Source organism: Drosophila montana, unplaced genomic scaffold (genome assembly GCF_035044405.1).
Source record: "Drosophila montana isolate Dmon_TW-CO22-7 unplaced genomic scaffold, ASM3504440v1 contig_3200_1, whole genome shotgun sequence".
Taxonomy (NCBI): Eukaryota; Metazoa; Arthropoda; class Insecta; order Diptera; family Drosophilidae; genus Drosophila; species Drosophila montana.
Window position 1 is genome coordinate 7,202,237 of NW_026998080.1, and position 25,346 is coordinate 7,227,582.

General features: G+C 42.3%; 6 protein-coding genes across 8 annotated transcripts; 3 read left to right on the top strand and 3 right to left on the bottom strand.

The window, feature by feature from the left end:
• Positions 1-154: 154 nt before the first annotated feature.
• Hsc70-5 (Heat shock protein 70 cognate 5) lies at positions 155-4,284 on the bottom strand. Its single transcript, XM_064687552.1, has 6 exons — positions 3,899-4,284; positions 3,739-3,785; positions 2,535-3,113; positions 1,367-2,471; positions 1,163-1,303; positions 155-1,099 (listed from the first exon to the last, which is right to left on the bottom strand). The coding sequence occupies exons 1-6, from the start codon at positions 3,989-3,991 to the stop codon at positions 992-994; spliced, it is 2,073 nt and encodes a 690-aa protein (XP_064543622.1). The 5' UTR covers positions 3,992-4,284; the 3' UTR covers positions 155-991.
• A 176-nt stretch (positions 4,285-4,460) lies between these two features.
• Positions 4,461-6,649, top strand: LOC135432081 (dnaJ homolog subfamily C member 11). Its single transcript, XM_064687553.1, has 6 exons — positions 4,461-4,696; positions 4,762-5,338; positions 5,415-5,712; positions 5,775-5,891; positions 5,950-6,373; positions 6,436-6,649. The coding sequence occupies exons 1-6, from the start codon at positions 4,625-4,627 to the stop codon at positions 6,562-6,564; spliced, it is 1,617 nt and encodes a 538-aa protein (XP_064543623.1). The 5' UTR covers positions 4,461-4,624; the 3' UTR covers positions 6,565-6,649.
• Positions 6,650-6,868: 219 nt separating this feature from the next.
• Positions 6,869-9,280, top strand: beta4GalNAcTA (beta1,4-N-acetylgalactosaminyltransferase A). Its single transcript, XM_064687556.1, has 6 exons — positions 6,869-7,114; positions 7,180-7,481; positions 7,540-7,963; positions 8,027-8,149; positions 8,208-8,303; positions 8,366-9,280. Exons 1-6 carry the CDS (start codon positions 6,987-6,989, stop codon positions 8,505-8,507), a joined length of 1,215 nt encoding a protein of 404 aa, XP_064543626.1. The 5' UTR covers positions 6,869-6,986; the 3' UTR covers positions 8,508-9,280.
• A 229-nt stretch (positions 9,281-9,509) lies between these two features.
• On the bottom strand, positions 9,510-16,192 carry LOC135432082 (uncharacterized). 2 transcript variants are annotated; one of them, XM_064687555.1, is made up of 7 exons: positions 15,892-16,192; positions 13,053-13,140; positions 12,791-12,987; positions 11,729-11,940; positions 10,639-11,669; positions 10,381-10,569; positions 9,510-10,318 (listed from the first exon to the last, which is right to left on the bottom strand). In XM_064687555.1, the coding sequence occupies exons 2-7, from the start codon at positions 13,122-13,124 to the stop codon at positions 10,184-10,186; spliced, it is 1,836 nt and encodes a 611-aa protein (XP_064543625.1). In that variant the 5' UTR covers positions 13,125-13,140; positions 15,892-16,192; the 3' UTR covers positions 9,510-10,183. The 2 variants fall into 2 exon arrangements, with proteins under 2 accessions (XP_064543625.1, XP_064543624.1); XM_064687554.1 differs by having other exon boundaries at positions 13,053-13,143.
• A 496-nt stretch (positions 16,193-16,688) lies between these two features.
• Positions 16,689-18,604, bottom strand: Sps1 (inactive selenide, water dikinase). 2 transcript variants are annotated; one of them, XM_064686974.1, is made up of 2 exons: positions 18,479-18,604; positions 16,689-18,117 (listed from the first exon to the last, which is right to left on the bottom strand). In XM_064686974.1, exon 2 carries the CDS (start codon positions 18,101-18,103, stop codon positions 16,907-16,909), a length of 1,197 nt encoding a protein of 398 aa, XP_064543044.1. In that variant the 5' UTR covers positions 18,104-18,117; positions 18,479-18,604; the 3' UTR covers positions 16,689-16,906. The 2 variants fall into 2 exon arrangements, with proteins under 2 accessions (XP_064543044.1, XP_064543045.1); XM_064686975.1 differs by having other exon boundaries at positions 18,475-18,489.
• A 56-nt stretch (positions 18,605-18,660) lies between these two features.
• Positions 18,661-23,631, top strand: conv (convoluted). Its single transcript, XM_064686976.1, has 10 exons — positions 18,661-18,904; positions 18,984-19,251; positions 19,313-19,473; positions 19,534-19,703; positions 19,832-20,434; positions 20,491-20,745; positions 20,801-21,412; positions 22,007-22,101; positions 22,162-23,049; positions 23,111-23,631. The coding sequence occupies exons 2-10, from the start codon at positions 19,145-19,147 to the stop codon at positions 23,520-23,522; spliced, it is 3,303 nt and encodes a 1,100-aa protein (XP_064543046.1). The 5' UTR covers positions 18,661-18,904; positions 18,984-19,144; the 3' UTR covers positions 23,523-23,631.
• The last annotated feature ends 1,715 nt before the right edge of the window (positions 23,632-25,346 follow it).

The window sequence follows — 25,346 nt, forward strand, 5'->3', positions numbered from 1 at the left end:
CCTATTGTACTATTAAGCCGGCAAATGGCCAAATTATAGGGCATTTATATGACTCTTAATGGTGCCGATTAATAACGCAAAACATTCTATAATGCCAAGTCTGTCTGTCTGCCAAAGTCCCAATCCCTCCTGGCTTACAGTCAAAACACCAAAGTTTTTTAAAAATCAATATTTTATTGCTAGACAAAATGAAGCACAGTTTGTTTAGTTACAGAAATCAGTTCAAATATATAGTACGACCACTCGAAGCTGCATACAGGGCATCTGCTAGTCGGGCACTCTTTTGTTGCAATCAAAAAGACATTTACACCCATAATTCGGATCGTGTACAAGTAGTAAAACATTTGTATGTTCAGATTGTAAATAATATTTTTGTTCACGTATATTTAAAGTTTACAAATGTATAGCGACTGCGATTGCATTTTACCCAGTCAACTTTTTGGTTATCCACTGGAAACCAAAGAATTTTGCTTAAATTATGACTTCCGATCTGCCAACGTGCCATTATCTCATGTGGATGCTTGTAAGATTTGGGTTTGTGCTGCCTGTGCTCGTTATTGTACAACTACAACTAGTTTAAAATAAACGTAAAGTAAAAATAAGGAAAATCTTACAGTAAGCACAACACAACTTCCACCACAGATTTACAATAGATTCCGATCCAGACGTTCGAGTGCATTATAAACAAAAAAAACTTAATGCAACTGTCGTGACTTCGAGTTGTGTTTCGTTGATCGTCGGTGTCAGCATCTCGTAGGTCGTAGGTCCTTGCATATTACAAAATAATTTGGGTAAATGCCTTTTTGAATGAGTGGGTCAGGGAACTATATATATATATACATAAATATCTATATATATATATATATATATATGATTTTGAAGAATCAGGAATATGATGTGCTTTGTTTTGTTTTAACATAGAACTTAATCGAAATCCAAATGTGATTATTATGAAATAAGGGAACAACATCTACGACTATGTTTGCCTAATTTAGTTCTTCTCCTCCTTCTTGGCCTCGCCAGAAGTTTCGCCCGAACTGCTGCTGCCGCTGCTGCTGCTGCTGCCACCGCTGGAGCTGCTCTCGCGTTCAGCGGACATCTGCAAAATAAATCAAGGTTCGATTTAAGCTCAAATACACAACTTATGTTTGCTAGTGACTACCTTCTTGTATGCCATCTCGAAGAGCTTCAGTGAGGACTGCTGCAGCTGAGTGGTAGCCTTCCTGACCTCCTCTGGATCGGCGGTCTCCTTGTTGGCCAGCAGGGTGCGTAGATCAGCAATTTCTTTTTTCAGCTTCTCACACTAAAAAGAAATTAATATTATAAATAACCAAACTTTGCCGAGTTAGGTTTTTCAATTACGAACCTCTTCAGCGGGCAACTGGCTCTTGAATTCTTCCATTTTGGTCTCTGTGTCGTGTACAATACTCTCGCCCTGGTTAACAATTTCTATCAGTTCGCGCTTCTTCTTATCAGCACTGGCGTATTCTTCGGCCTTCTTGATCATGTTTTCGATTTCATCCTTGCTGAGGCCTCCGCTCGACTGGATCACAATCTGTTGCTCCTTGCCGGTACCCTTGTCCTTGGCAGAGACGTGCACAATGCCGTTGGCATCAATGTCGAAGACAACCTCAATTTGAGGTACACCACGGGGCGCTGGCGGAATGCCGACCAGTGTGAAGGAGCCCAGCAGTTTGTTGTCGTTAGCCATTTCACGCTCGCCCTGGTGCACCTTAATCTCAACCTGAGTCTGGCCATCGCTGGCCGTTGAGAACACCTGCGACTTCTTGGTGGGAATGGTGGTATTGCGCGAAATCAGGCGCGTGAAAACACCGCCCAACGTCTCAATACCCAACGAGAGGGGAGTGACATCAAGCAGAAGCACATCAGTGACATCGCCGGCCAAGACACCACCCTGAACTGCGGCACCAACGGCAACAGCTTCATCGGGATTCACCGAACGCGAAGGCTGGCGTCCGAACAGTTCCTGCACCGTGGACTGCACCTTGGGCATACGCGTCATGCCGCCGACCAACAGAACTTCGCCGATTTCAGACTTAGATACCTCGGCATCGGACAACGCCTTCTGGCATGGCTGAATGGTGCGCTTGATGAGATCACCGACAAGGCTTTCCAGCTTGGAGCGAGTCATTTTCAGATTCATGTGCTGGGGTCCAGCGGAGTCCATGGTCAGATAGGGCAAATTGATGTCTGTTTGTTGTGATGACGACAGCTCGCACTTGGCCTTTTCCGCTGCCTCCTTAAGACGCTGCATGGCAATATTGTCCTTGCGTATATCAATGCCGCTGTCTTTTTTGAACTCAGACACCAAAAAGTTGACGATGGCATTGTCGAAATCCTCTCCGCCCAGCAGAGTGTCGCCGTTGGTAGACTTCACCTCGAAAACGCCCTTTTGGATTTCCAAAATGGAAATATCAAAAGTACCACCGCCCAAATCGTATACAGCAATACTGGAATGCATAACATATATATAATTATTAGATTGCTTTTGAAAATGCCGCGTATTAACTTACATTTTATCCTCGGTTTTGTCCATACCGTAAGCCAGCGCTGCTGCTGTTGGCTCATTAATAACACGCAAGACATTCAGGCCAGCGATTTGGCCAGCATCCTTGGTAGCCTGACGCTGCGAGTCGTTGAAGTAGGCGGGCACAGTGACCACGGCATTCTTGACTGGTGTGTTGAGGTACGCCTCAGCGGTCTCCTTCATCTTGATGAGAATGAAGGCACCGATTTGTGAGGGCGAGTACACTTTTCCGTCTGTTGAGGATACCCAGGCATCGCCATTGGAAGCCTTCACAACTTTGTACGACAGATTTGTGATATCCTTCTTCACCTCAGGATCGTCAAAGCGGCGGCCAATCAGACGCTTTGTGGCATAAAAAGTGTTTGCCGAGTTGGTGACCGCCTGACGCTTTGCCGGCATGCCAACCAAACGTTCGCCATCCTTGGTGAAAGCCACATGTGAGGGTGTTGTGCGCGCGCCCTCCGCATTCTCAATCACCTTGGCTTGTTTGCCCTCCATCACAGCCAGACAGGAGTTGGTGGTGCCCAAATCGATGCCGATGACAGCACCCTTAACTTCGCCAGATCTGAGGGCAGCGAAAAATAGAAAATAAAAAAACACGTGTTAAAAATAGATATTCGCGAATGTGATAAGACTAAGCGATAAGCGCTAAGGTCAATAGTGAGTGTTGTACAACTCAATTCTGAACCAGTTTATGCCAACTAATTGAAAATAACATTTTAAGAAAATAGTGCACCAAACATAAAAGATAATTTAATGACTTGTTATACTCCATAAAAGAAGTTATATAAGCCTGACCCTAAAAAGTATAACAATAAAAAGTAATTTATTAAAAATTGTAAAATGAGCGAACCAAAGTTCAACTGAAGAAATGAACCAAATGCATGTGAACAAGAGTGCACAACACTGCCAAGAACTGCATGTTACAGTATGTGTGCATGTTTATATGTAGTTTGTCTCTGCTTGTTTTTTAAAAAACCTACATTTATGAAAAAAAGAAGATTAAAAAAACTGATGCAATATTGTAGCTGAAATGGCAATTTAAATTGCATACGTAACAATTGTCGAAAATAACTGAAATATTCTATTACATAAGTAGCCGCATATTGTTTGATTTGAAGTTTGTCTTCGCATTGGTGTGCGGCAAATCAACATGTGTAAGATAAGCTGAAAAATGAAAGTTCACTTACTTGTAACGCATTTGACCCGAGAATCCATTGCAGGCACCGGGCAGATTCTGAAAATAACACAAGTATGCGTTTATTATTTATTATACGTAAAGCGTATGTAAGAACATGAATTGCTAGAACATGCCGCTCGTGGTATTATGTAAAGCCAATTTGTACTTACGCGGAATATACTAGAACCTGCGGACATATTCGATGATGCTGCAAGGCTGGCCTGGCGCGCAAGGCGTGGCAAAAGTTTGGGAACGCGCAGCATTATTGTATTTTACTTTCTTAATTTCACACTGCTACTAATTATCAAATAAAAGAGCTGCAAACTGCACCGCTTTTAAGGCGAAAATTTCGTCAGAGCGAACCACGAGCACGTTTCCCTTACGAGGGCTGGATAAAGACAGAAGACAGAGATGTGAACAGCGCTCAGGAATAATCGGTTTTGACGGAATTGAAACAAAACACGCAGCGTTGCATTGAATGTGACCCACAGAGCTGCCAGCGTTTTTTAGTGGCAAGTGTATTTGTGTGATTTCTTTAAATTATTTACAAAGCTTTGCAGATTTGATTTGAAATTTGTGTATTTAATAATTCGGCAATACAAACTGTAATAGCTTATGTTGTGAACAGTTTGATTTATGACGTTAGAGGCTCGCCTTCTCCAAAAGATCTGTCAGAAGCACCCTGTGTGTGAGGTTTTCCCAGAGTTTCGTGTTCCATCACACGTGTTGTTATTATTGCGTAAAGTATTACAAAAAAAAATTGTTTCAAAATTTTCACCAAAATTGAATCATAAAACGTCGGTTCGACCGATGCTGTTTCTGCCGCCTTTGTATAGCCGGTACATTAGACACTCTGAGCGTAATCTGTCGATTGTCTAACTCGAAAATTCGGCGTTATGGCATCGGACAACGAATCCGACGCCGAACTCGATGAAAACTACTACACATTTCTCAATTTGCCGCGAAATGTAAGTGCATCCAGTATCCTGTTACAAGAATACGAGAAACTTTGCAATAATCTTTATTGTTGTAGGCCACCACCGAGCAGATTAACTCCGCGTACCGGAAGCAAAGCCGCATTTACCATCCGGACAAACATACGGACCCGGATAGCAAAAAGAAAGCAGAAATTATGTTCAATCGTACAAAACGCGCCTATGAGGTCCTCTCAGATCCGCACCAGCGTGCTATTTACGACTCAGTCGGTGAGAAGGGCCTCAAAACGGAAGGTTGGGAAATAGTTCACCGGACAAGGACACCGGCAGAGATAAGGGAGGAATATGAACGCTTGGCACAAGCTGCCGCCGAGCGTCGTTTACAACAGCGCACAAATCCGCGAGGAAATATCACCATCAATGTGAATGCGACGGAAATATTTACCCCCTATGATGACTCTGAGATGCCGCGAGTGGAGATCGGATCCATGAGCATTGCGCAGTCGATCGAGGCGCCCATAACACGCAAGGACATGATTGTCATGAGTGGCAATCTGTATTCATCCAATGGCACCGGCACTGGCGGATTTATGGTTGCGGGCCGTCGGCTTCTGAATAAAGGCTGGATGGAGGTTTGCCTCGGCGCGGGGAATGGCTTTCTTTTGGGTTTTAAGGGTAAGAGAAATGGCTTAAGATTTGCGCTATATGCGGTTTATTAGGTTGTTAAGATCTGTATATGCATCTGCAACAGGTGGACGCACTCTCACTTCAAAGCTGACGCTTAACGGCGGCACCAACATGAGTTTCCAGGAGAATGGTGTAATACCCGCCGTGTTTTCCACTTTGGCTGTCCAGCTTGACAAGCACACCGTTGGCAGCCTGACCCTCAATGCTGGTCCTCAGTCATCCATGTCCACGCAGATCGATCACTCCAACGACCAGCATGCCATAAGCACATCCTTTGTGATAGGAACGCCGCATGTCTACTTTGGAGTCTCCTATACACGTAAGATGCTGGAGAACGAGCTCAAGCTGAAACTAGCGACCAAGTGAGGAGCATAATTTTAAACATACAATGTCATGGTATTAACCAATTTCTTTTATTTCGCAGAGTGGGAACTTTTGGATTTGTGGGCGAGTACGGAGTGGAGAAAAAAGTTTCTAAATATAGCTCGGTGATAGCAACCGTTTCCGTTGGCGTGCCTTCCGGAGTCATACTCAAATTGAAGTGAGTGGAGCTTGTATTGACAATATTTAACTTGCTAAAAAACCATTTATGATTCCAGAATAATACGTTCAAATCAGTCGTATGTGTTCCCTATACATCTAAGCGATGAAATAGTGCCTGCAGCCATTTTTTATGCCTCAGTGACGCCGATAATTGCGTGGTTTTTCGTGAAAAAGACCATCATGGATCCCATGGAAGCTGATCGCAAGAACATCGAAGTGGAGCGCTCGAAGCGCCAGAATGAGCAGCGCTTAGCCGCTAAGAAATCGGAGGCAATGGCAGCAATACACCTGATGCAGAGCACTTACAATCGCATCATAAGCGAGGAGCAAAAGCGAAAGGGGCTGATCATCAAGAGAGCAATATATGGGTGCCTTAACGATGACAGCTTGCAATTCAAGCCCGAAGCATCCCATGATGTAACAGTGCCCATCCAGTGTCTAGTCAGAGATGGAACATTACAACTGTATGAATCGTCAAAGGTGCGTTGCTCTAAATACTAAATGCGAAAGGTACTATATATTAATTCGACCTTTGATTACAGAGCGATTTACCTGGCTTTTTTGATCCGAGCTTGGGAGATGACAAGATCTTACGCATAGAGTATACACATAATGATGTATTGAAATTGATCAATATAAAGGATAATGAGCCATTACGACTGCCAGGATAGAACGCATTGCAATTTGTAAAAAATCTTCAGTTTCCATGTTTAAAAATTGTTTTTATAATTAAAAGTAGACGTACAAATACAAAAATTGATTTCCTAAGAGTCTACAGTTTATCCATAATGCTCGGATTCAGTACCGTATTCGAGTTATATTTTTACAACAGATTTTACCTAATTGAAAGGCGGGACCCCCCTCTAAATAACCCGTATAGTATTGCCAATTTTAAAATGTGCCGCCAATGGACCAACGAGCACGAAACACCCTGTTGTTTTTTTCGCGAATCAAAATCAGCTGTTCGGCAACGTGGTGCATGTGGAATCGAACAATAATATTTGTACTTTTAAGCTAAAAACGATGCAGTAATATTAAAATGCTATTAAAAATAGGAATCAACTCGAATAAGGAATGATGCAATCGATGGACCATGTCCATATTTACAAAAGCGAATCTCATACGCTTCGTGGCCGGCGCAATATGTCTTCTGCTGGTGCTCAACTTTTTGTGGACATCGGAGTCGGACGGATCCAGCAATACGTCACTAAGCAAGCTGAGGTGAGTGCGAGAAACGCATATTTACTTAGCACCCCTGCATTAATTTATTAATTGTCTGATTGCAGCATACGACGTGTGCACAAGTATGCACACATCCGCAGCAGAAACGACAGCGGAAGTGGCACTGGGAGGAACACAAACATGGCTGGGCATAAGTTGCCCACCGCTCCTTTGGCCCTATCCAAAGAGCGCGAGTTGCACAACGAACGCAACTCAACCTTAACGACTGTGATTGCGATTGCAAACTTTACTTCCATTCCACAAGACTTATCGCACGCGCATCCGCACCCGCAAGATTATGCAAACAGCACACTCAATCCGCAATTACATCTAACCGAAAACTGCACTGATCCCGATCCCCGAGATGGTAAGTGCTTAAGCTAAACATATGTTTGAGATTCTAGTAACGTTCAATAATCATTTAGGTGGACCCATCACGCCCAACACAACACTCGAATCTCTTGATATTATTGAGGCAGAGCTGGGGCCATTGCTGCGTCCTGGTGGCGCATATCAGCCAACTGATTGCATTGCCCAATACCATGTTGCCATTGTTGTGCCCTTCCGCGACCGTTACGCACACCTTTCGGTCTTCCTACGCAACATACATCCGTTCCTAATGAAGCAGCACATTGCCTATCGCATATTTATTATAGAGCAAACCAATGGCAAGCCCTTTAATCGTGCGGCTATGATGAATATTGGTTACTTGGAGGCCTTAAAGCTTTATCGGTGGGACTGTTTTATATTCCACGACGTCGACCTTTTACCTTTGGATGAACGCAATCTGTACAACTGTCCACGTCAACCGCGGCACATGTCCGTTGCAATTGACACGCTGAACTTCAAGTATGTTGTTGCATTCTCCATAGATGATAATTTTGATTCATTTTGGATTGGTTTATTGAACAGGTTGCCTTATCGCTCAATATTTGGCGGAGTTTCTGCCATGACACGACAACAGTTCCAGGCTGTAAACGGCTTTTCGAATTCTTTCTTTGGCTGGGGTGGCGAGGACGACGATATGTCCAACAGGTAGTATATTATTGATATGAATATGAATATATGTATATGTATAATAATTACTTTGCAGATTGAAACACGCCAACCTATTCATATCACGTTACCCAATAAATATAGCTCGCTATAAAATGTTGAAACATCAGAAAGAAAAAGCAAATCCAAAACGGTGCAGTTTGATTGCCTTTAATGCATAGCATTACGATATTAACTTTATTTTTCTATTTGTAGCTACGAAAATCTGCAAAATGGTATCGGTAAAATTGAAATGGATGGCATCAATTCGATTAAATATGAGATCTATAGCATCAAAGAATTCCCGACCTTTACTTGGTACTTAGCTGAGCTGAAGAATTCCGAGAAAAAGAGTTAGCCAAACACACAGACCGAGCAGTTTGTTCTCGAACTTCTTAAAAAAGACAAAGTTGCAAATGCGAATCTCAACTTCGTACAATATTTACTTATGTGTATGTACAAATGACAACATTACTTTTTCAAAGTAGCCTAATTATCTCGAATAATAGACACACAATTATTGTGTATGTAGCATGTCCAGTCAATATAGAAATACATATGTACTTTAGTAGTACAGCTAGCCCCATTAAAAATATATTCTATGTATTTTAGCGAATATATAGATTTTGTTGATTTTTGTTTCTTCCTTCTAATTTTATTAAAAAATCTCTCTATAAAAAAACAAGACAAAAATTCTACACCAATTCCTACAAGGTGAAATGTAGATATTACTTTTGTGATATACAAATTGTTATTCGATCAAAACGATAATTAAAAGAAAAATGAAAATATATGAACTTCGGCATGCCGAATCTTCAACATACCCTTGCAGATGACCTGTAGAGTAATGGTCTGATCTACTAATTTTAAGTATGAATTTTGAAATATCAAAGGCAACTTTTATTTGACTGAGTACTCCAATGGCAGCTCTATTTAGTAATCCGATCCAAATATCAAAGTGGACAACTGGCGCAGCTTAAATGGCTTTAAAAAAAAAAACTACTCTCGAATTATATCAGCCTCTGCAAGGGTGTTTATTATCTACCATACTTTAATATACAATACCAAATGTAACACTTATTAAAAAATACATTTTACTATACCAGAATAAAACTTTTACTATATTAACAATCTTGATGCGCCTGTTATCATAGCTTTAAGAAATCAAAACAAATTAATTTCATAAATTCAATTAAGAAAACTATTTTTTGGAAAAATGCTCAATTTGTTTGGCATTTGAAATTCAGCGCCCGGACTTACAGATAACTAACGTACACAATCCGGCTATTCATTACTAATTATCAATCTCCAACAACAACAAAAAACAGCCCATAAGACCAATTAAAGATTTAACATATCGTTTCGTTGGTTAGATTTCGTTTTTATTAAGGTTACTTTGATTTTTATGCGTACGTTTATTAGAAAATATTTATGGCTTTGTAACGACAATGTTACCTTTTAAGTCTGGGTTACAGTTTACGCTTTTGGGCAGCCGAATGGCCGCCGATTAGTAGATAATATTCGAGGGGAGCGGGGTAACACACATATATTTATATGATTATGGCGAGTGGGGGAATTAGATTCCGTGGCTCATTTATTAGTTTGGTATGCAAAAAATACAGTTAAAACAATTGGCTTTCAAATAAAAACTTAAAAATATGCAGACCTTAATGGGGTCTGTTCGGGTTTTCACTGGTCACGTTGTAATATAAATGCTTTTGTTTTTCTTTTAGATCGTGAGCAAATAATTTGGAGCAAACTAGGTTAGGTTGAACTAATACCAAATCCAAAAAAAACTGGGGCAATGCCTGGATATGAAATATATATACAAACAATAGATATTATAATAGACATATCAATTTGGTCAACAAATTACAACAATTAGAGAAGCGAACCGAAAATTGGTTAGATAAACAAAATAATATCAACGACAAGCTGTACGTAGGGGGCAGGAATTAGCGTTAGACCTAGTAACGGCAATATTAGAATCGAATCCTATATACAAGTAGTAGACGTTGCAATGCGCACTCCTTTTCACATTATAGAGCATGGCATGGCACAGCAAAGGGGCAGGCACAGTGGCACCACAGCGCCGCCGGATTTGGTTTTCGTCTTTGACTTCGAGCCAGACTCATACTCGTACATGCCCGAGCCCTTAGCCCAGCGACCCTATAAAGCAAATAGAATATATAAGTATGTGTTAATTTTTGCAGTGATTTGGAAACACTTACACCACCCGCGGAGCCTGCATGCATTTCCTCGCGCCTGTTGATGATCGTCTCGTGACCAGGTGGATAATAGACTTCCTTGCCGGCCTTGTTGACGGAGGGCACATGCTGCTGCTGCGGCGAGGCAACTGACGTCTCAATCTCGCGCTTGCGAACCGGCGTCTCAATGTCCACGCGGTCCACATGATCCGTCTGAAGGTAAACAAAAAAAATAACTGCTTAACGAAAATTTGTATAATAATAAACAAACTGTCTACTTACAGTGCCAAACGATTGCATTAGATCGTCCACACGCTGCGGCGGATTGCCATTACCGACGGGATACTCCACACCGTCGACGGGAAAGGGCGAGGTTGTTCCATAGTCTGGTCCAGGTCCACGGCGATTGTTTGTATTCGTTGTGGAAGAGTATTTATACGTATAACTAGTGTTCGGTGGATAGCCATTGCCGTTCTGGGGCTGCGGATAGTTTGTGCTGGGCAGCTGCTTGAGTGGCGCCGGATGCGATGGCTCCACAGGATACGTAGGGCCTCCATTGGGTGGGCCGTGTATGGTATTGACGGTATTTGAAGTCTCGGTCTCCTTGAAATAATAGCGATTGGTGCCACCAGGTGGCAGCTGCGGCTGTGCGGGACTCTGCGGCGAACCATAGTTGGGACTATGAGCCGGACTGTGCGGATAACGCTGCTCGTTGACCACATTGTCGGTTTTGTGTATGTTGTAGATAATGGTGCGGTTACCGCTGTTGGGCGTGCCGCCACTGGGGCTGATTGCGGGTCCCAGCGGCAGCTGACGTGGCTGCGGGCTCAAGCCGCGCGTGGTCGTCTCCTTGTGCTCCCGAATCTCGTACGACTGGTTGCTTACCAACGGGCGATCGTTGGGCTTGTTCAGTGTCGAGTAGCTCTCCGTGTTATAGACGACTGTCTGGGGCACATGTGACGGCGACAACTGCGTATAGTTCTGGCCAGAGTTAAGTGTCTCATGGTGCTTATAGCTGCTGCTCAGTGTATTGTTGTTGCTGCTGCTCCGATTGATGGTGCTGGTGGCGCTGCCGGGACCAGTGGATGGTATTTCATAGGTGTAGGTGCGCACAGTGGTGGTCACCTTGGTGCCCGGTGCGGGCAAGATGCCATCGCTCAGCGCAATGTCCTGCAGCTCCTTGTCAATGTTCACACTGTTGGTCACCGTCTGCGTGGAATTCACGCTTGGCACCAGCTCCACATTGTTGTTGAGCGTACGATTGCTCTCGTAGATTTTCGTCTTACTCGAATAGTGGCCACCTGGCGAGTGAGCTGAGAAAGAAGTTAAGCTTTAATCTAATGGCATATGGAATTTATTTAATATGGTTTACCCAGCGTATAGGGCTTCTCCTTGGCCAGATACTCGTCACGCTTTAAGTTGTCCTGAAAGCTGGAGTACTTGGCCGTCGACTGCAATGTGCTATAGTCGGTTGGGTTAAAGGTCTCGACATCATCGCTGAAGGGCTGCTGTCCGCCCGAATGCTTCGTGGTCTTGATCACCCGCGTAGTCTTCGTGACGGTGCCTGACGGATCCGTGCGTTCGCTGGGGAAAAGAATAACATTTTGATAACTAATGTTTCTTTTCTTTTTCTTTGCTGATAACATTTGGAACTTTAAGTGTGTTCCATTGAATTTGTTTAAACACTTTTAAGATAACGGGCGAAAATGAATTATATATAACATATAATACATTAATTTTTGCACACACATAAATATATAAGTGTGCGTGAGTGTGTATGTATGCATTTATGTACGTATGTATGCATGCATGTTTGTTTTCTAACATTAAACGCAGACCAAGCTTATTTGTTGCTGTGCAGCAAATTTAAATAAAAAGAATTTCTACCAAGTGCTCTCCTCTTCGATTCTCAAGAATTCAAGTAGCCTCTGCAGTTTTTCATGCTTGGCCAGTAGTGTAGTGCTTGTTTGTTGTTGTTTTTTTTTGGTGTTTTTTTTTGTTGGTAAGTACATTTATATGTATGTATGTACATATGTATGAGTGTACATATGTATATATGCATGTATGTGCATATGTATGTATGTACATATGTATGTATGTACATACGTATGTATGTACATACGTACAAAGAGGCAAACATATACATATGTACATATGTATATGCAAACTTAAAACTTTGAATCGCATCTCTACCGAGGAAGCTAGGATACTGCGAGAAGTGTAACACGTCTCAAATGATTTTTTATATAGATCCTTGGAAATGAATTTGAGTGCGAAACGTCACCCGTCAAATGAATTTGAACAAAGATCTTTGAAAATGAGTTTGAGGCCGATCGATTCATCACATAGGGTAACTACAGTGATAATTTAAGCATCCTATCAGTCAGTCAGTCAGTCAGTCAGGACAAACAGTTTTGTATATAGAGATACTTACAGGGTTCTGTAGCTGGTGCCAGTCGGCAAGATGTCACGCTCTCTGGTGGTAAGTTGACGTTCCTGCTTCAAGTCCTCGAGCAGTGCGTCCAACTGATCGATGTTCTGATCGGCGCCCTTGCTTTGATAGGATGCATTGTTATCGCCCGCGCTTGAGTATTGATACGATGATTTCTTGTACGCATAATTCTTGTCGTTCTGCGGATCGAATTGAGATCGTTTTTTAAAATCAGAAATGCAAATTTTAAACAGCTTTTACTTACACGTCCGTTCCATTTCGATGGCGTATCTCTCAACGAGGATGAGTAATTTTCCGAGCTGCTCGAGTACTGCATTTCCAATTATTGTTTTCTGCTGGAATATGACATCAAGCGAGAATATTCAGAAAATATTTAAATTTACATATGCATGAGTAAGTACTATTTTAGTCATGGTTTGTACATAAATTCCGACTAGCGTGGGTGTAACTGTAAACGTAAACGGCTTCGGCCTGACAGGTTGTTTCGCAGTTCATAAGAATTTCAAACATTTGTTTACCATATACAACACCCACGAATCTTTTCAATATGTACAAAAACGGTGCGTCGTTTCCAGAACAGCTCGCATTCTAAGGTGATATTTTTGGCGCATTAATGGAGCTTAAGTCATTTAAAGTGGTCAACACTTGAGAAGATTATCTGTCAATGGCACCAAGAAAACACAAAGATACAAAACGAACCAAACTAAGTTAGGCAAATAAGCAAGAAGAAGGGAAGTTGCAGACGAGTATGCAAGACACTAAGATACCCAGTATTTAGATTTATATTAACCAAACTGAATGCGGATAAGGATTTTTGATATTTATCCATAAACAGATTATAGATATAGGAAATTACCCGGCAATGCACGGGTCGAAAACGCGCCAGCTTTAGGCAGTCAAAAATTGAGACTTAATTTGAACCGGCGACCGGGTCCGACGCTTTAAAACCAAGGCCACGCAGCTTTATGACGTCACGTTCGCAAAAATATAATGGCATTGATTTTCAGAACTGACAACACACATACAATACACACATACAGAGATATGCATAAGCTGCAGCAAAGTCAATGTCAAACTGGTTTTCACTTTTAACGTGTCCTTAGTTCCTTTTTCGTCAGATCACAACAATCCCCCACAAACCTGTATATGCGCTCGCTGTCTGACTACTGAGTTGATGAGTTTTATTTATTTTTTAGTGATTTAGCGATAACCTTGAGTGAGATTTCAATGAATGACTTTGTATGAGGCGCATGTGAGAGAATAACAGATGCAAAAGATTCGTATGGCAAACACAAGGATGAGCGAAGATGACATCATTCGCGTCATAAACAAATATTCGACTGACTTGCATATACGTTCACGTAACTAAAATAAATCACGACAAATCAAACTCAAATCAAATCAAATCAAATCCAAAGAGTAGCTAGTTGCTTGGGCGAAATACTCGTGATGTTCTGCGCGCCACCATATGGTCAAGAGTTTAGCTAATCAAGCAGCTAACGTAAGCAAAATATGTGCACACATAAAAAAAAACATCATAATATAAAGGCTAAATCTAATTGACGCTTGGATCACACACAGCACGTTTTTTAGTGGCGCTATGGGGTAAATTTCAAAATGAAAAAAAAAGTGTATTTTTTTCAAAGCAATAACAAAACTGGTCACTGAGAGCGCAAGTTAAAGCGTGTGATGCGTGTGTTTGTTTTTGCATACTGCTGTTGTTGTTGTACAGTTCAAAATGATCTCATATAATCGGAACGAGAGACAAAAAGTGGGAACATGTTGCTGCCGCTGCTGCTGCTACTGCTGGTGTCTGGCATTGGAGTGGGCGTGACGTAAAGGCGGGGCCGGGGGAAGCAGCGACTCGCAAAATGCCAGCGGCCAAGATCTACATATGTATGTATATACATACGTACACACTTATACATGGCATGCATACATGTGTTTATATATAACTGTATGTAAGAACAAGCAAACATAAAATAAACAAAATAGCAAACGAACAAGCTTGAACTGGCCGAAAAGAGCAGAGCTAAGGTGTTGTTGTTCAAATTTCCGAAAATCAAATTGAAAACGTAGGCGAAAAGGCGTAAAACATATGCATGTGTGAGTGTGTGTATGTATGCATGTGTATTCTAGCGCCTGTGCTGGGTTGCCAATTTGTGTGGCGCTGGTGACGCCGCTGCCGCCTCCTCTGCCACCTACGCAGTAGAGCACAGTTCAATCTAGTCAATACACAAATACATATATATACATTTATATATATATATGTATGTATGTATATATGTAGCATAAACAAGCTGTAGACACCGTTTGAACTTGGCTAATTTAAATTAAAATTTTACGTCTGAATATACTACGCAAAGATGCTCGTTATTTCGTTATAATTCTTCTTATTCTTCTATTTTTTGTTTTTTTTTTTTTTTGGCTGAATTTACGACTGACCAGCATACAATGAAAATGAATAGGCTACGTTGTCGTCGCCTTCATTGCCGACTTTCGTCTTTTGCTGTACAATTTGTTGTTGGTTTGTACGTATGTACATACGTATGTACATATTTATGTATGAAAACAAATAATTCTATAAATAGTTCACTGCCACTGTTCTTTTGGCTTTCAATTCGAAATACTGTTTTTGTTGCTCTTGATTCAAAATATAAAACGAGTGCGCCCCGCAAATGAATCATCGCAAGGGATATATAAATACATACATATGTACATAGGTAACGGGTTAGCCAGAGGATGCGGATGCAATTCAATGCGTATTTTTATTGAACACAATTTGAATTTCTCTTTGCTGCCCCAATCACGAGTGTGGAGCGCATACACACAATAGATACAGCTACCACAAGCTAAAAGATACGTCTACCCATACAAATGAGTATCAGTGGATACGTAGGGAAAACTAAAACTCGTTTCTATGTGCGTTTGTCGCCGTCATCAGTTTGTTGTTTAAGCTTGTCTGCCAGTTCAAGAGATAGCTAGATTCCATAGATACACACACACGCACACACACACACACTCTTACATACATTCGGTACAAACATTCATGCAATCTCACTATGTCATTCACCAGCACTCACTGTGCACTTTTCCAAAACCCAAAATGATTGGTGCAGACTGTTGTCCCGTAATTGTTGCTGCAGTTGTAGTTGTTGTTGTTGTTGTTGTGGTTATTGCTGGCAACGGCGGCGGGTTCAGTGTTCAGCCAAAAGAAAATTGCTACAATGCGCGGGCGCGTTAGTCTTAGAAATTCGTTTGTGTGTGAGTGTTTTTGATTTGTTAGTGTGTATTCGTGTGTCTACTACAAAACGTAACGGTAACGGAACAGCTTTGCTTTCTATACGCGTACGCGCCTCGCTGGTTTGTGCAGTACTGTGGCTTCAATTTTGCACTTGCCACGAGCAGAGCACGATCGAAACAGATCGGACCCCCAGTTGCCTGATCTATAGGTTACGTTTTGGCATGCGCCTCTCTCTCTCTCTCTCTCGCTCTAAAATCTTCAACAGTCGAATTTAATATTATATGTATCTTTCCAACTGAAGTGCCGAAAAACATTTACTTAATTGCACCGAGATTTAAATTTTAAAAGCCATTAAATGTAATAGTACCAAAGTTCGTTCGAGTATAAAGTCCGTTAAATTTTACATAGCAAGCGGGGTTCATATACAAACGTCTGAAACTGTGACGTCATTCTCTCGCATGTCACGTAATGAACCGTGGACCGAACCCGTTGTTCGCAGCTCACCAATCGCTCAGAGAGCATCCATTGATGGTGTCGACCATCTCTCTAACTGGTCGCACGCAAAGCTTTTTTGCTGCGCAGTTCACGAAAAAGCTTTTAGTTTTGGCGGCTAAATTTTTAATAGAATGCGAGTGCTTTGTATTTAATCAAGACAAAAGTCAAGTGTTCTTTTATTTATTCGTATTATTCTTAGCAGTGTCCATGGGTTTTTATAAAAGATCAAATTGTAGTTAATGCAATTAGTCAAGCTTTTTCTTTACAAAAAACGGTAACTTAGTTCACTCATAAAAGCGTTACAACTGAGAGCGTGCATTCAGTTTAAAAATGACTGTACTTATACATAGGGAAAACATCTAATCCTTGGCGGGCACCTCGATGACGCGCGGTTTATCTATAATGCGTGCCGTCTTGTTGCCCTTCTCCACAATGCCAATGATCCAGGCCTGGTAGCCCTCCTGCTTCTCAATGTCTTTGCAATAGGCAGCGGCTTGTTCCCTGGGCAAGCAGATGAGCAAGCCTCCCGATGTTTCCGCAGAATGCCCCTGCAGTAACTGGAACATATTGCCACAGGCCTTGGCCACAGCCGCCATTTTGGCTATGACTGGAAGATTGTGAATAACAAAGGACACATCCTTCTTTTGGTGAGCGGCCAGAGTTTGTGCATGTCCCAACAGGCCGAAGCCGGTTATATCGGTTGCTCCATGGGCGTTGTACTTGTGCATAAGACGAGCGGCTACTCGGTTCAGTCGCGACATTGAGTTCATGGCACGATGATATGCCTTGCGCACATCCTCTTCAGAGACAACCAGTTTGATTCGGTTCCAACGTTCAGGCTGGTCGATCCACTGATGCGCATTCACAGCTACTTGAGTGCCCAAAGGCTTCGTCAGCACTAGAACGTCTCCAACAACAGCATTGTCCGGCACTATGTACTCGTTGGGCTGGCATATGGTCGAGGCAACGCCGCCAATGGTGCACCATGGATTGACAACGCTCTGTCCGCCGGTCACGGTGGTGCCTGCCTCCAGAGCTGAGTCCTTGAAGCCTCGCATTATCAGTGGTATGACCACATCGCGCTCCTTTTCCGTCATCTTAGTGCTTACGGCCAACAGCATAAGCATATTGTCACAATCGGTTACGCCCATGGCATACAAGTCGCTGAGCACATTCGCACATGCAATTTTGCCCATCATGTAGGGATCGTCGACAATCGGATAGAAGAAGTCCGTGGTCTGCACCAGGCAAAGACCGCCGTGACGCAGTGGTATAACGGCACAATCGAGTCCAATGCCAATGCGGGGTATGGCCACGTTAAGAAATTGCGGCTCCTGATCTTGAGCGGAGTAGTCTTGCTGCAGGGCCGAAACGAGTTTTGAGAGGACTTCTTGTGGCACTTTGCAGCCACGTCCTTTGAGGTCCGCGAAACGTGTCAGGCGAAAAGATGCATCCAAGTCGTGGGCAGTTGGGTCGAACGGTCGGCGCAGCTCAGCGTCGCCACCGCCGTGTAGCTCGAGATGGGCAGCATTTAGGACGTCCGCAGCGTAACTCATTTTATTCCAAAAATCTAATTAAATAAACCAAATGGTTTGATTAGTTAGTGTATTCCAACTGGAATTACGCACTTTTTGCCGCCAATAAAACGGGTGGCAGCAAATAACTCGCGTTCTCCCTGGGCACTAATACACACGCAAACAGACGTGTACGTATACTGATTTTCAGTCCGAGTCTGTGTATGTGTGAGTAGTGCGAGCAGTCATTGGCTATTTGCGCGCTGGCGGTTGAATCGGGCGAAGTCAGTATTTCTCCCTGTCGTCAAAGAACAAAACGTGAACAATGTCCACTTTCTTCAATTTACAAAAGCCTAATTTTTGCTCGTTTTTAAAACGGAAAAATATTCAAATACATGACCGACACGAAATACCTACGTTTTCGCTTCGAAATGTGCAATAAAATACTTAATAACCGGACAATAATTTTTTATTTAGCGCGTTGATTTGCTTTTGCACCGCTGTCGCTGTCTGAATAGAGTTGCATGTTTGGTTTATCGATAAGCTTATCGTCATAGTGGCAACCACAGCCCTGCCAACTTGTTTAAAGTATAGTGGCGCGTCGTTAAGTAAATACGCCTGCCTAATAATAAAATGATTAAGTTAAATACTTTAAGCAAATCTACATATTCCTATTATTCCTTTATGTTAGGCCGTTCGATTTACGAAATGTTCAAAGGGCCGTGCATTGGCAACTGGCCTCGACGCATATTAACAACAAAGGCAGCTGAAGCCAATGGCCAGTAGCGAAACAGAGAGAAAGACAAGCGGAACCTGTTGCGCGAGCGCAGCTTAAAAGTAAAAGTGAGAAAATGAAGTAAAAAAACCCAATTATATTAACAGTTTACGGCAACAAATATAATTCATTTTTGCTTTTATATAGATCAAACGCTGAACCGGAGTAGCTACAGAATCCCGTTTTATTACGTTGGGAAAACAATAGACTTAAGAAACAAACTTACTTTTGCCATGGCCAAATCAAATCGGTGACGACAGAGCCACCAGTTAAACAAGTTAACAAATTAACAAATTTAAAAGTGGATCATGATTCAGCTACGCCTGCGCACAGTTGTTTTCTTACTGCTGCAGTTATTCGCTTTGGTTAGCACTGAATACGTTTATGGCGAACCAGAATTCAAATGTCCCAAAAAGTGAGTGCCTTTGCAGCATTTATTTTTAAATATTATTTATATTTATTTAACCAATGCACAGGCCCCAAGTCTTATATCCCTGCCTGTGCGTAAAAGGTAGCGATACTGGACTTTTTGTGCGCTGCGAGAACACCAATTTGGCCACGCTTTCGGTGGCCTTGCAGAACTTAGCGTCTCTGGAGTTGCCAGTGGAGGAGCTGACAATATATAAAGGACACTTTGGTGCGTTGTTGATTTTCTAGTCAGAGGTTATACAATATATTTTGTTTATATTCATTTTAGTGCGGCTCTTCGGACCGCTTTTCGCCCACATTAAGGCGCGTGTGCTGACCATAGAGGAGACGCCTCTTGCCACAATTGAGGACTATGTATTTTATGGCATGAACAATACCTTGGAGGAGGTTAATTTGCTGCGCACGAATCTAAGTCAAGTTGGTCAGTTGGGATTTGGCGTAAGTATTCGAGCAGATAATTGCCTAGTTGGGAGAACTAGAACTAGGGAGAACTGTCATATTCACTTTAGAGAATGTGGAGTACATATTATTGATGATTATGACTTAATTGGATGTTTACTCCCCAGATATTGGGCAAGACGCGTCAGTTGGTAATCGATGGGCATGCGTTTCAGCAACTGCCCAAAGATCTGTTTTTCGGTCAAGAAATCAGCAACAAGCTCGAAACGATTCGGCTTACAAATGGACTTCTGAGTGATTTGCCTGTGGAGACATTCCAGCCGCTGCGCAAGTTGAAAACATTGGACTTGCACGGAAATCAGCTGGAGAACCTTAAACGGAATCAATTTAAGAATCTGCGCGAACTGGAACTGCTGGATATAAGCTTTAATAAAATCAAGAAATTAGAAGCCCAACATATTGCAGATCTGACAAAGCTTGGCTGGTGCAATGTTTCGCACAACGCCTTAAACGAACTGAGCCGTGGCACCTTTGCCAGGAACTCGGTGCTGAAAGTCCTTCATCTGTCACACAACAACATTGGCAAACTGGACGCAAATAGTTTTCGAGGAATGCGTTTCCTGCGCCGCCTCTTCCTAAGCGACAATGCCATCACAGAAGTGGGACGTGGCACATTCGGTTCTGTGGCGCGCATCGGCACAATTGATCTGGCGCGCAACAAGCTAAAAAAGATTGAGTATCAAATGTTCACGCAAATGAATTATGTTGAGGTATGTAAAGGAAATAACCTGTTAAGCATTGAATAATAAGCTTTTTATCTGTGCAGCTGCTGGATTTGGCGGAGAACAATATAACTAAAATTGAGAAGAACTCGTTTAAGGACATTTACCAGGCCGTTATCAATGTATCTCACAATGCCTTGGAGTTAATTGAGACTGCTGCCTTTGAGAACTGCGTTAATATTACAATTCTAGATCTGTCCCATAACCGTCTCGTCAACTTTTCGCGTCGCAGCTTCGACGAGACGACCTTCGCCTCCGAGTTTCAACTTAGCTATAATGGTCTAACTAATCTGGCACATGTTAGTTACTAAGTTACTACAAATATTATTATTAATAACAGCTTTTGCATTTCAGGTACCCCTTCAGAACATGTCTGGGCTGCGCGTGCTGAACGCTTCACACAATAACATCACTGAAATACCCAAACATTGTTTCCCCAAACTGTATGAGCTGCATACTATCGATGTGTCGTATAACAACATATCCGTAATATTCAATGGCGTTTTTCAAACACTCTTCTCGCTGCGCTCCATCAATCTGAGCCACAATAGCATGCAGGAGATAAGATCTTCTACATTTGGCACATTACCAACATTGTTAGAGATGGATCTGAGCCATAACAAGCTGGTTTCAATAGTCCGCGGATCGCTGGCCAAGCTAACAAGTTTGCGGCAGCTCTATTTAAACAACAATAGCCTGGAGAAGTTGTTTCAGCTGCCAATTTCGTTGAACGAACTATATTTGAGCCATAATAACATTAGCTCCATACCGGCGGGCACTTGGCCTGTTATGAATTCACTAATCTACTTGGATCTCAGCTATAATCAAATTGGGGATAACCTGGATGGACAGAGCTTCACGGGCTTGCTCGTGGTGCAGCGACTCATGCTGCAGGCCAACGGCATCAGCAAGCCGCCATTGGAGGCGGTGGCAGTAATGTCCACATTGCAATATCTGCGCTTGGAAGTAAGTATGGGACTTAAAATTTCTATTTGGGAAGGGTAAACAAATCTCTTTAAATACCAAATTAAATTGAATCGAATCTAAATCAACTCTTAACGTTGAAGAAACATAACTAGCTTAGATACACTCTTTTCTAATAGATCAACTATTTTTAATACCATTTTTATTTATGTTGGCTAAAGTTTAAATCTTGTTTTCATATTATTATTTTTAATACCATTTTTGTTTATTTTGGCTAAAATTTAATTCATGTTTTCATATTAGTATATCGCAAATTTATAACCGGTTTGTCGATTGGTTAATTTAATGGTTAATCAAGACTTTTCGTTGCATGCATTTTATACAAATATTAAGCTGGTTGGCTCAAGGCCAATAATGGCTAATTGTATTATATAAAATATTGCCAGTTAACAATATGTTCGAAAGCTTCTGCTTCTATTAACACCCAATTAGGAAACACCTCTTCACTTATTACCTACCAAGCAAATAATTTATTGAAACAACATATGTTTTGCCCATAAAGGCAATTTTGCTCCAAATTAATTAATTCTTATTTTTTATATAAATCCATTAATTTAATAAATATTTTTCTTGCAGAACAACAATATAAGCGTATTGGAGCGCAGTGCATTTGGCAAGCTGCCAGTTTTGTTTGAACTCAATCTCTACGGCAATCAAGTCTCAGACATTAGGTGAGTGCTCCACTAATTTCTGTCCAAACACCTGCATATAAATGTAATATTTTATTATAGTAAACGTGCGTTCGAGGGTCTGTTGCAGTTGCTCACACTGAATCTATCGATGAATGGACTACAACAGCTGCCAAATGACATATTCATTGGACTGCCCTCGCTGCGGACGCTCGACTTGTCGTACAATGCGCTCTCCAAACTAGACAATAAGACGAATGGTGTGCTGGATGATTTGCTTAGTCTGGAGACGCTCAATTTGAGTCACAATCGTATTAGTTTTGTGACCAAGAAAACCTTTCCATCACATCAGTATATACCCTACAATCTGAAGTACTTGGATCTGAGCTACAACCAAATGCCTGTGCTCACCTATGATATAACCTTTGGCACCAAGAAGCTGCTTAAATTGAATGTCTCCCACAATCAAATCAATGAGCTGCGTCGCGGTGTCATATCCAACTTTACGTCGCTGCAATCGTTGGACCTGTCACACAACGAGCTGGCCAATCTAATGTCCGAGGAACATATTTTCGATCTGCCCAAGAATCTGAGTAGACTGGATGTGTCGTACAATCAACTGTATCATCTGCCCTTTGCCAATCTGGTGAAGACGCACTCTTTGAGACACGTTGACCTGAGGCACAATAGTCTGGAGGATATACCGGCCCCGCTGGTGGCCACCATGCGCAATGGCAGCCAGGTGTGGTTGGCGGACAATCCGCTCTACTGCGGCTGCAATGTTAGACCGCTCAAGCACTATATGCTGGAGCAGACAACACCTGGCGCTGATCTGAGCAGCGTGCTCTGCCAGACGCCCAGCCTAGCGAAGGATCAGTATCTGCTGAACTTGGATGATGAGTATTTAAACTGCAGAGAAGATGAGTTGACGCTTTATGCCGGCATGGAGTACGAACAGCTGACCGATGTTCGTTTCCGCGAGGTCCAAACGTATGTACAATTATAAAGCTTCCAGCCTTCGTATATTAAACTTTCTCCATTTGGCTTGCAGCAATAAGGCAGGTAATCTGACGCTGCGCTGGTTTGTGTCTGCCATAGCGGATGTGGCCGACTTTAAAGTATATATACGCAGCAGCAGCAACGAGCTGCTGCACCAGGCTGACTATGCCTACAACCAGCGCACGGCTCAAATACCCATTGCCGAGCTGTTGCCACAGGGCGAGGCAAAACTAAACACTGCCGAGATTTGCATTGTGGCCCGCGACAGTGAGGGCAACACGCGCCGCTGGTTTGCCGGCCAGTGCCAGGCGCTGCCCTCGCTCAAATTGCCCAGGACCTACTTCTTTGGTAACTTTAACGTAAGAAGTGCAGCCGGCGCCACAAAGTCGCTGACTGCGACTACCTGTCAATTGTATATAGTTTTAACATTGTTTGTTGCCCTTGTTCAATATTGTGTTCAATAAAATGTACGCGTGTGCATACTGCTAACGCGCACTGTAAGGACGCGCTCTGCTCTGACCTTACATGTGCACGCCGTCCCGTGCACATGTATTTGTTTACTTGGCCGTTGTTGCCGCCAACGACTCGTGTGTGTATGTGTATGTGTGTGTGCGTGTCGGCCGTTAAGCACAATTGAGAATATGTTAAAGCCCAACCAGCTGATGCTTTCGAACTTTCATTCACAGCGAAAACACAAAAGCAAAGGAGGTAGCCAAGCGCCGCAATTTCGTGTGCGCTCGGCTTGTCCCGTTCGGGTATTTGTTGTTGTTGTTGTTGTTGCCCGAGCAAACGTCACGGTATGACGACGACGCCGATGACAGCCAGTGTGAGCGCAAGGACTTTGAGCAAAAGCAAAGCTTGCCAAACAAATGCGCACTCGCACTCTCGCGTTCTCAGCTTTAACTTAGATGACGCTTATAAGTGCGTATACACTGGCGGTCAGCAGTAGCATGTACACTTCAGGTGAATAATAACAAATAAGACAATTTCTGCCTTAGGCTCAATTTGTAGAAAATTAAATTTGGTATATACTTTTATTATAATTATAATACTGTTGATATATTTTGGCCGCCATTTTGTTCGTGTAAAAAACTTTAAAATTGCTTACATATGTGTTCTAATATGAAAATTATTTTTTTTCTATATTTTCAAATCACAACAACCTAAAACCTCATCAAATGTGATTTACAGCACTGAGAATTTGAATCTCTCTCTAGTTTGAGCTCTACACTTTCTTGTTGGCCACCACTGTTGCAGCACTAGGCCAGGACATGTGCACTTTCACTGGCTGCGCTCTCGTTTTCGGTGTATTGTGCTTTTTAGTTTGGTGACTTTGCGCTGCTTTTGCATTTGCGCTGGCACTTTGCCCGTGTCCTTATCGATTTTCAGCGAAATTTCACAGGCTCACGGCGCACGTCAGTGCCAGGCGAAGATTCACTTGTCGCGCTGAGTTCGTTCGTGTCGTGTTCGCACAGCACAGCAGCGAATAACAGTATCAGAGCCGTTATATAAAGAGATTTCAATAGAAAGTACATATAATAAGTGAACGCTGCTGTGAGCAATATTATAAGCGCCCAGGCATAAATAATTGTAATAAATTCATCGTTAAAGCAGCATTGTGATAACACAGCAAATCGCGACAAGAAATACTCAAATTTGTATCGCATAAAATATACATAAGTTAAAGGAAAAGAAAACACGCTGCCAACTGTGCCGTAACACGGGGGCATTGAAAAGAAATAGAAAAAGTTCCAGGTAGTAGCAGCAGGAGACGTCAAAAGCGAAGGCGCAAACGAAGACGAACGAAAATGTAATAGAGGTCAAAAGAAGCATTGATTTAACGTGCACTTTCTTCTGTTCCCTTTTCTCCATTTGATTCGCTTGCGGTTTCTCGCTGGGTGCGTGTGTGTGAGTGTGTGTGTGTGTGTTTGTTGGTGCCCAATTGTGTTGCGTAAAGAATTTCGTTAAACATTTAACTAACGTTTCGCGTTTCATTCAATAAATTTACACGCACATACCGACACACGCACACACACACACACATACACGTGCGAAAAACTTACACTTTCGCAGCGTGTGCTTGTGTGTGAGCGTGGCGCCTATTAATTGTGTATGTACATACATATTTATTTATACATATGTGCGTACATATTTGTACATGCATTTGTATGTGTGTGTGCCACTATGTGCGAATTGTGGATGACGAATTACGCACGTCAAAAAGTCTTTCGCCTAATTTAAACCCCCACAAACCTCGCCGCAGCAGCTGAAAGAAAAAGAAAAAGCAA

Excerpts from the sequence above, each read along its gene's own strand:
- Hsc70-5 (XM_064687552.1), bottom strand. The coding sequence starts at position 3,991 with ATGCTGCGCGTTCCCAAACTTTTGCCACGCCTTGCGCGCCAGGCCAGC. Across the intron at positions 3,114-3,738 it reads TCGGGTCAAATGCGTTACAA|ATCTGGCGAAGTTAAGGGTG; the intron begins GTAAGTGAACTT and ends CGCTGCCCTCAG. Across the intron at positions 2,472-2,534 it reads GACAAAACCGAGGATAAAAT|TATTGCTGTATACGATTTGG; the intron begins GTAAGTTAATAC and ends TATGCATTCCAG.
- LOC135432081 (XM_064687553.1), top strand. The coding sequence starts at position 4,625 with ATGGCATCGGACAACGAATCCGACGCCGAACTCGATGAAAACTACTAC. Across the intron at positions 5,713-5,774 it reads AAGCTGAAACTAGCGACCAA|AGTGGGAACTTTTGGATTTG; the intron begins GTGAGGAGCATA and ends TTTATTTCGCAG. Across the intron at positions 6,374-6,435 it reads AACTGTATGAATCGTCAAAG|AGCGATTTACCTGGCTTTTT; the intron begins GTGCGTTGCTCT and ends CTTTGATTACAG.
- beta4GalNAcTA (XM_064687556.1), top strand. The coding sequence starts at position 6,987 with ATGTCCATATTTACAAAAGCGAATCTCATACGCTTCGTGGCCGGCGCA. Across the intron at positions 7,482-7,539 it reads TGATCCCGATCCCCGAGATG|GTGGACCCATCACGCCCAAC; the intron begins GTAAGTGCTTAA and ends ATAATCATTTAG. Across the intron at positions 7,964-8,026 it reads ATTGACACGCTGAACTTCAA|GTTGCCTTATCGCTCAATAT; the intron begins GTATGTTGTTGC and ends TTTATTGAACAG.
- LOC135432082 (XM_064687555.1), bottom strand. The coding sequence starts at position 13,124 with ATGCAGTACTCGAGCAGCTCGGAAAATTACTCATCCTCGTTGAGAGAT. Across the intron at positions 12,988-13,052 it reads CATCGAAATGGAACGGACGT|AACGACAAGAATTATGCGTA; the intron begins GTAAGTAAAAGC and ends TTCGATCCGCAG. Across the intron at positions 11,670-11,728 it reads GGAGAAGCCCTATACGCTGG|CTCACTCGCCAGGTGGCCAC; the intron begins GTAAACCATATT and ends CTTCTTTCTCAG.
- Sps1 (XM_064686974.1), bottom strand. The coding sequence starts at position 18,103 with ATGAGTTACGCTGCGGACGTCCTAAATGCTGCCCATCTCGAGCTACAC.
- conv (XM_064686976.1), top strand. The coding sequence starts at position 19,145 with ATGATTCAGCTACGCCTGCGCACAGTTGTTTTCTTACTGCTGCAGTTA. Across the intron at positions 19,704-19,831 it reads TTGGTCAGTTGGGATTTGGC|ATATTGGGCAAGACGCGTCA; the intron begins GTAAGTATTCGA and ends TTTACTCCCCAG. Across the intron at positions 21,413-22,006 it reads TGCAATATCTGCGCTTGGAA|AACAACAATATAAGCGTATT; the intron begins GTAAGTATGGGA and ends TTTTTCTTGCAG.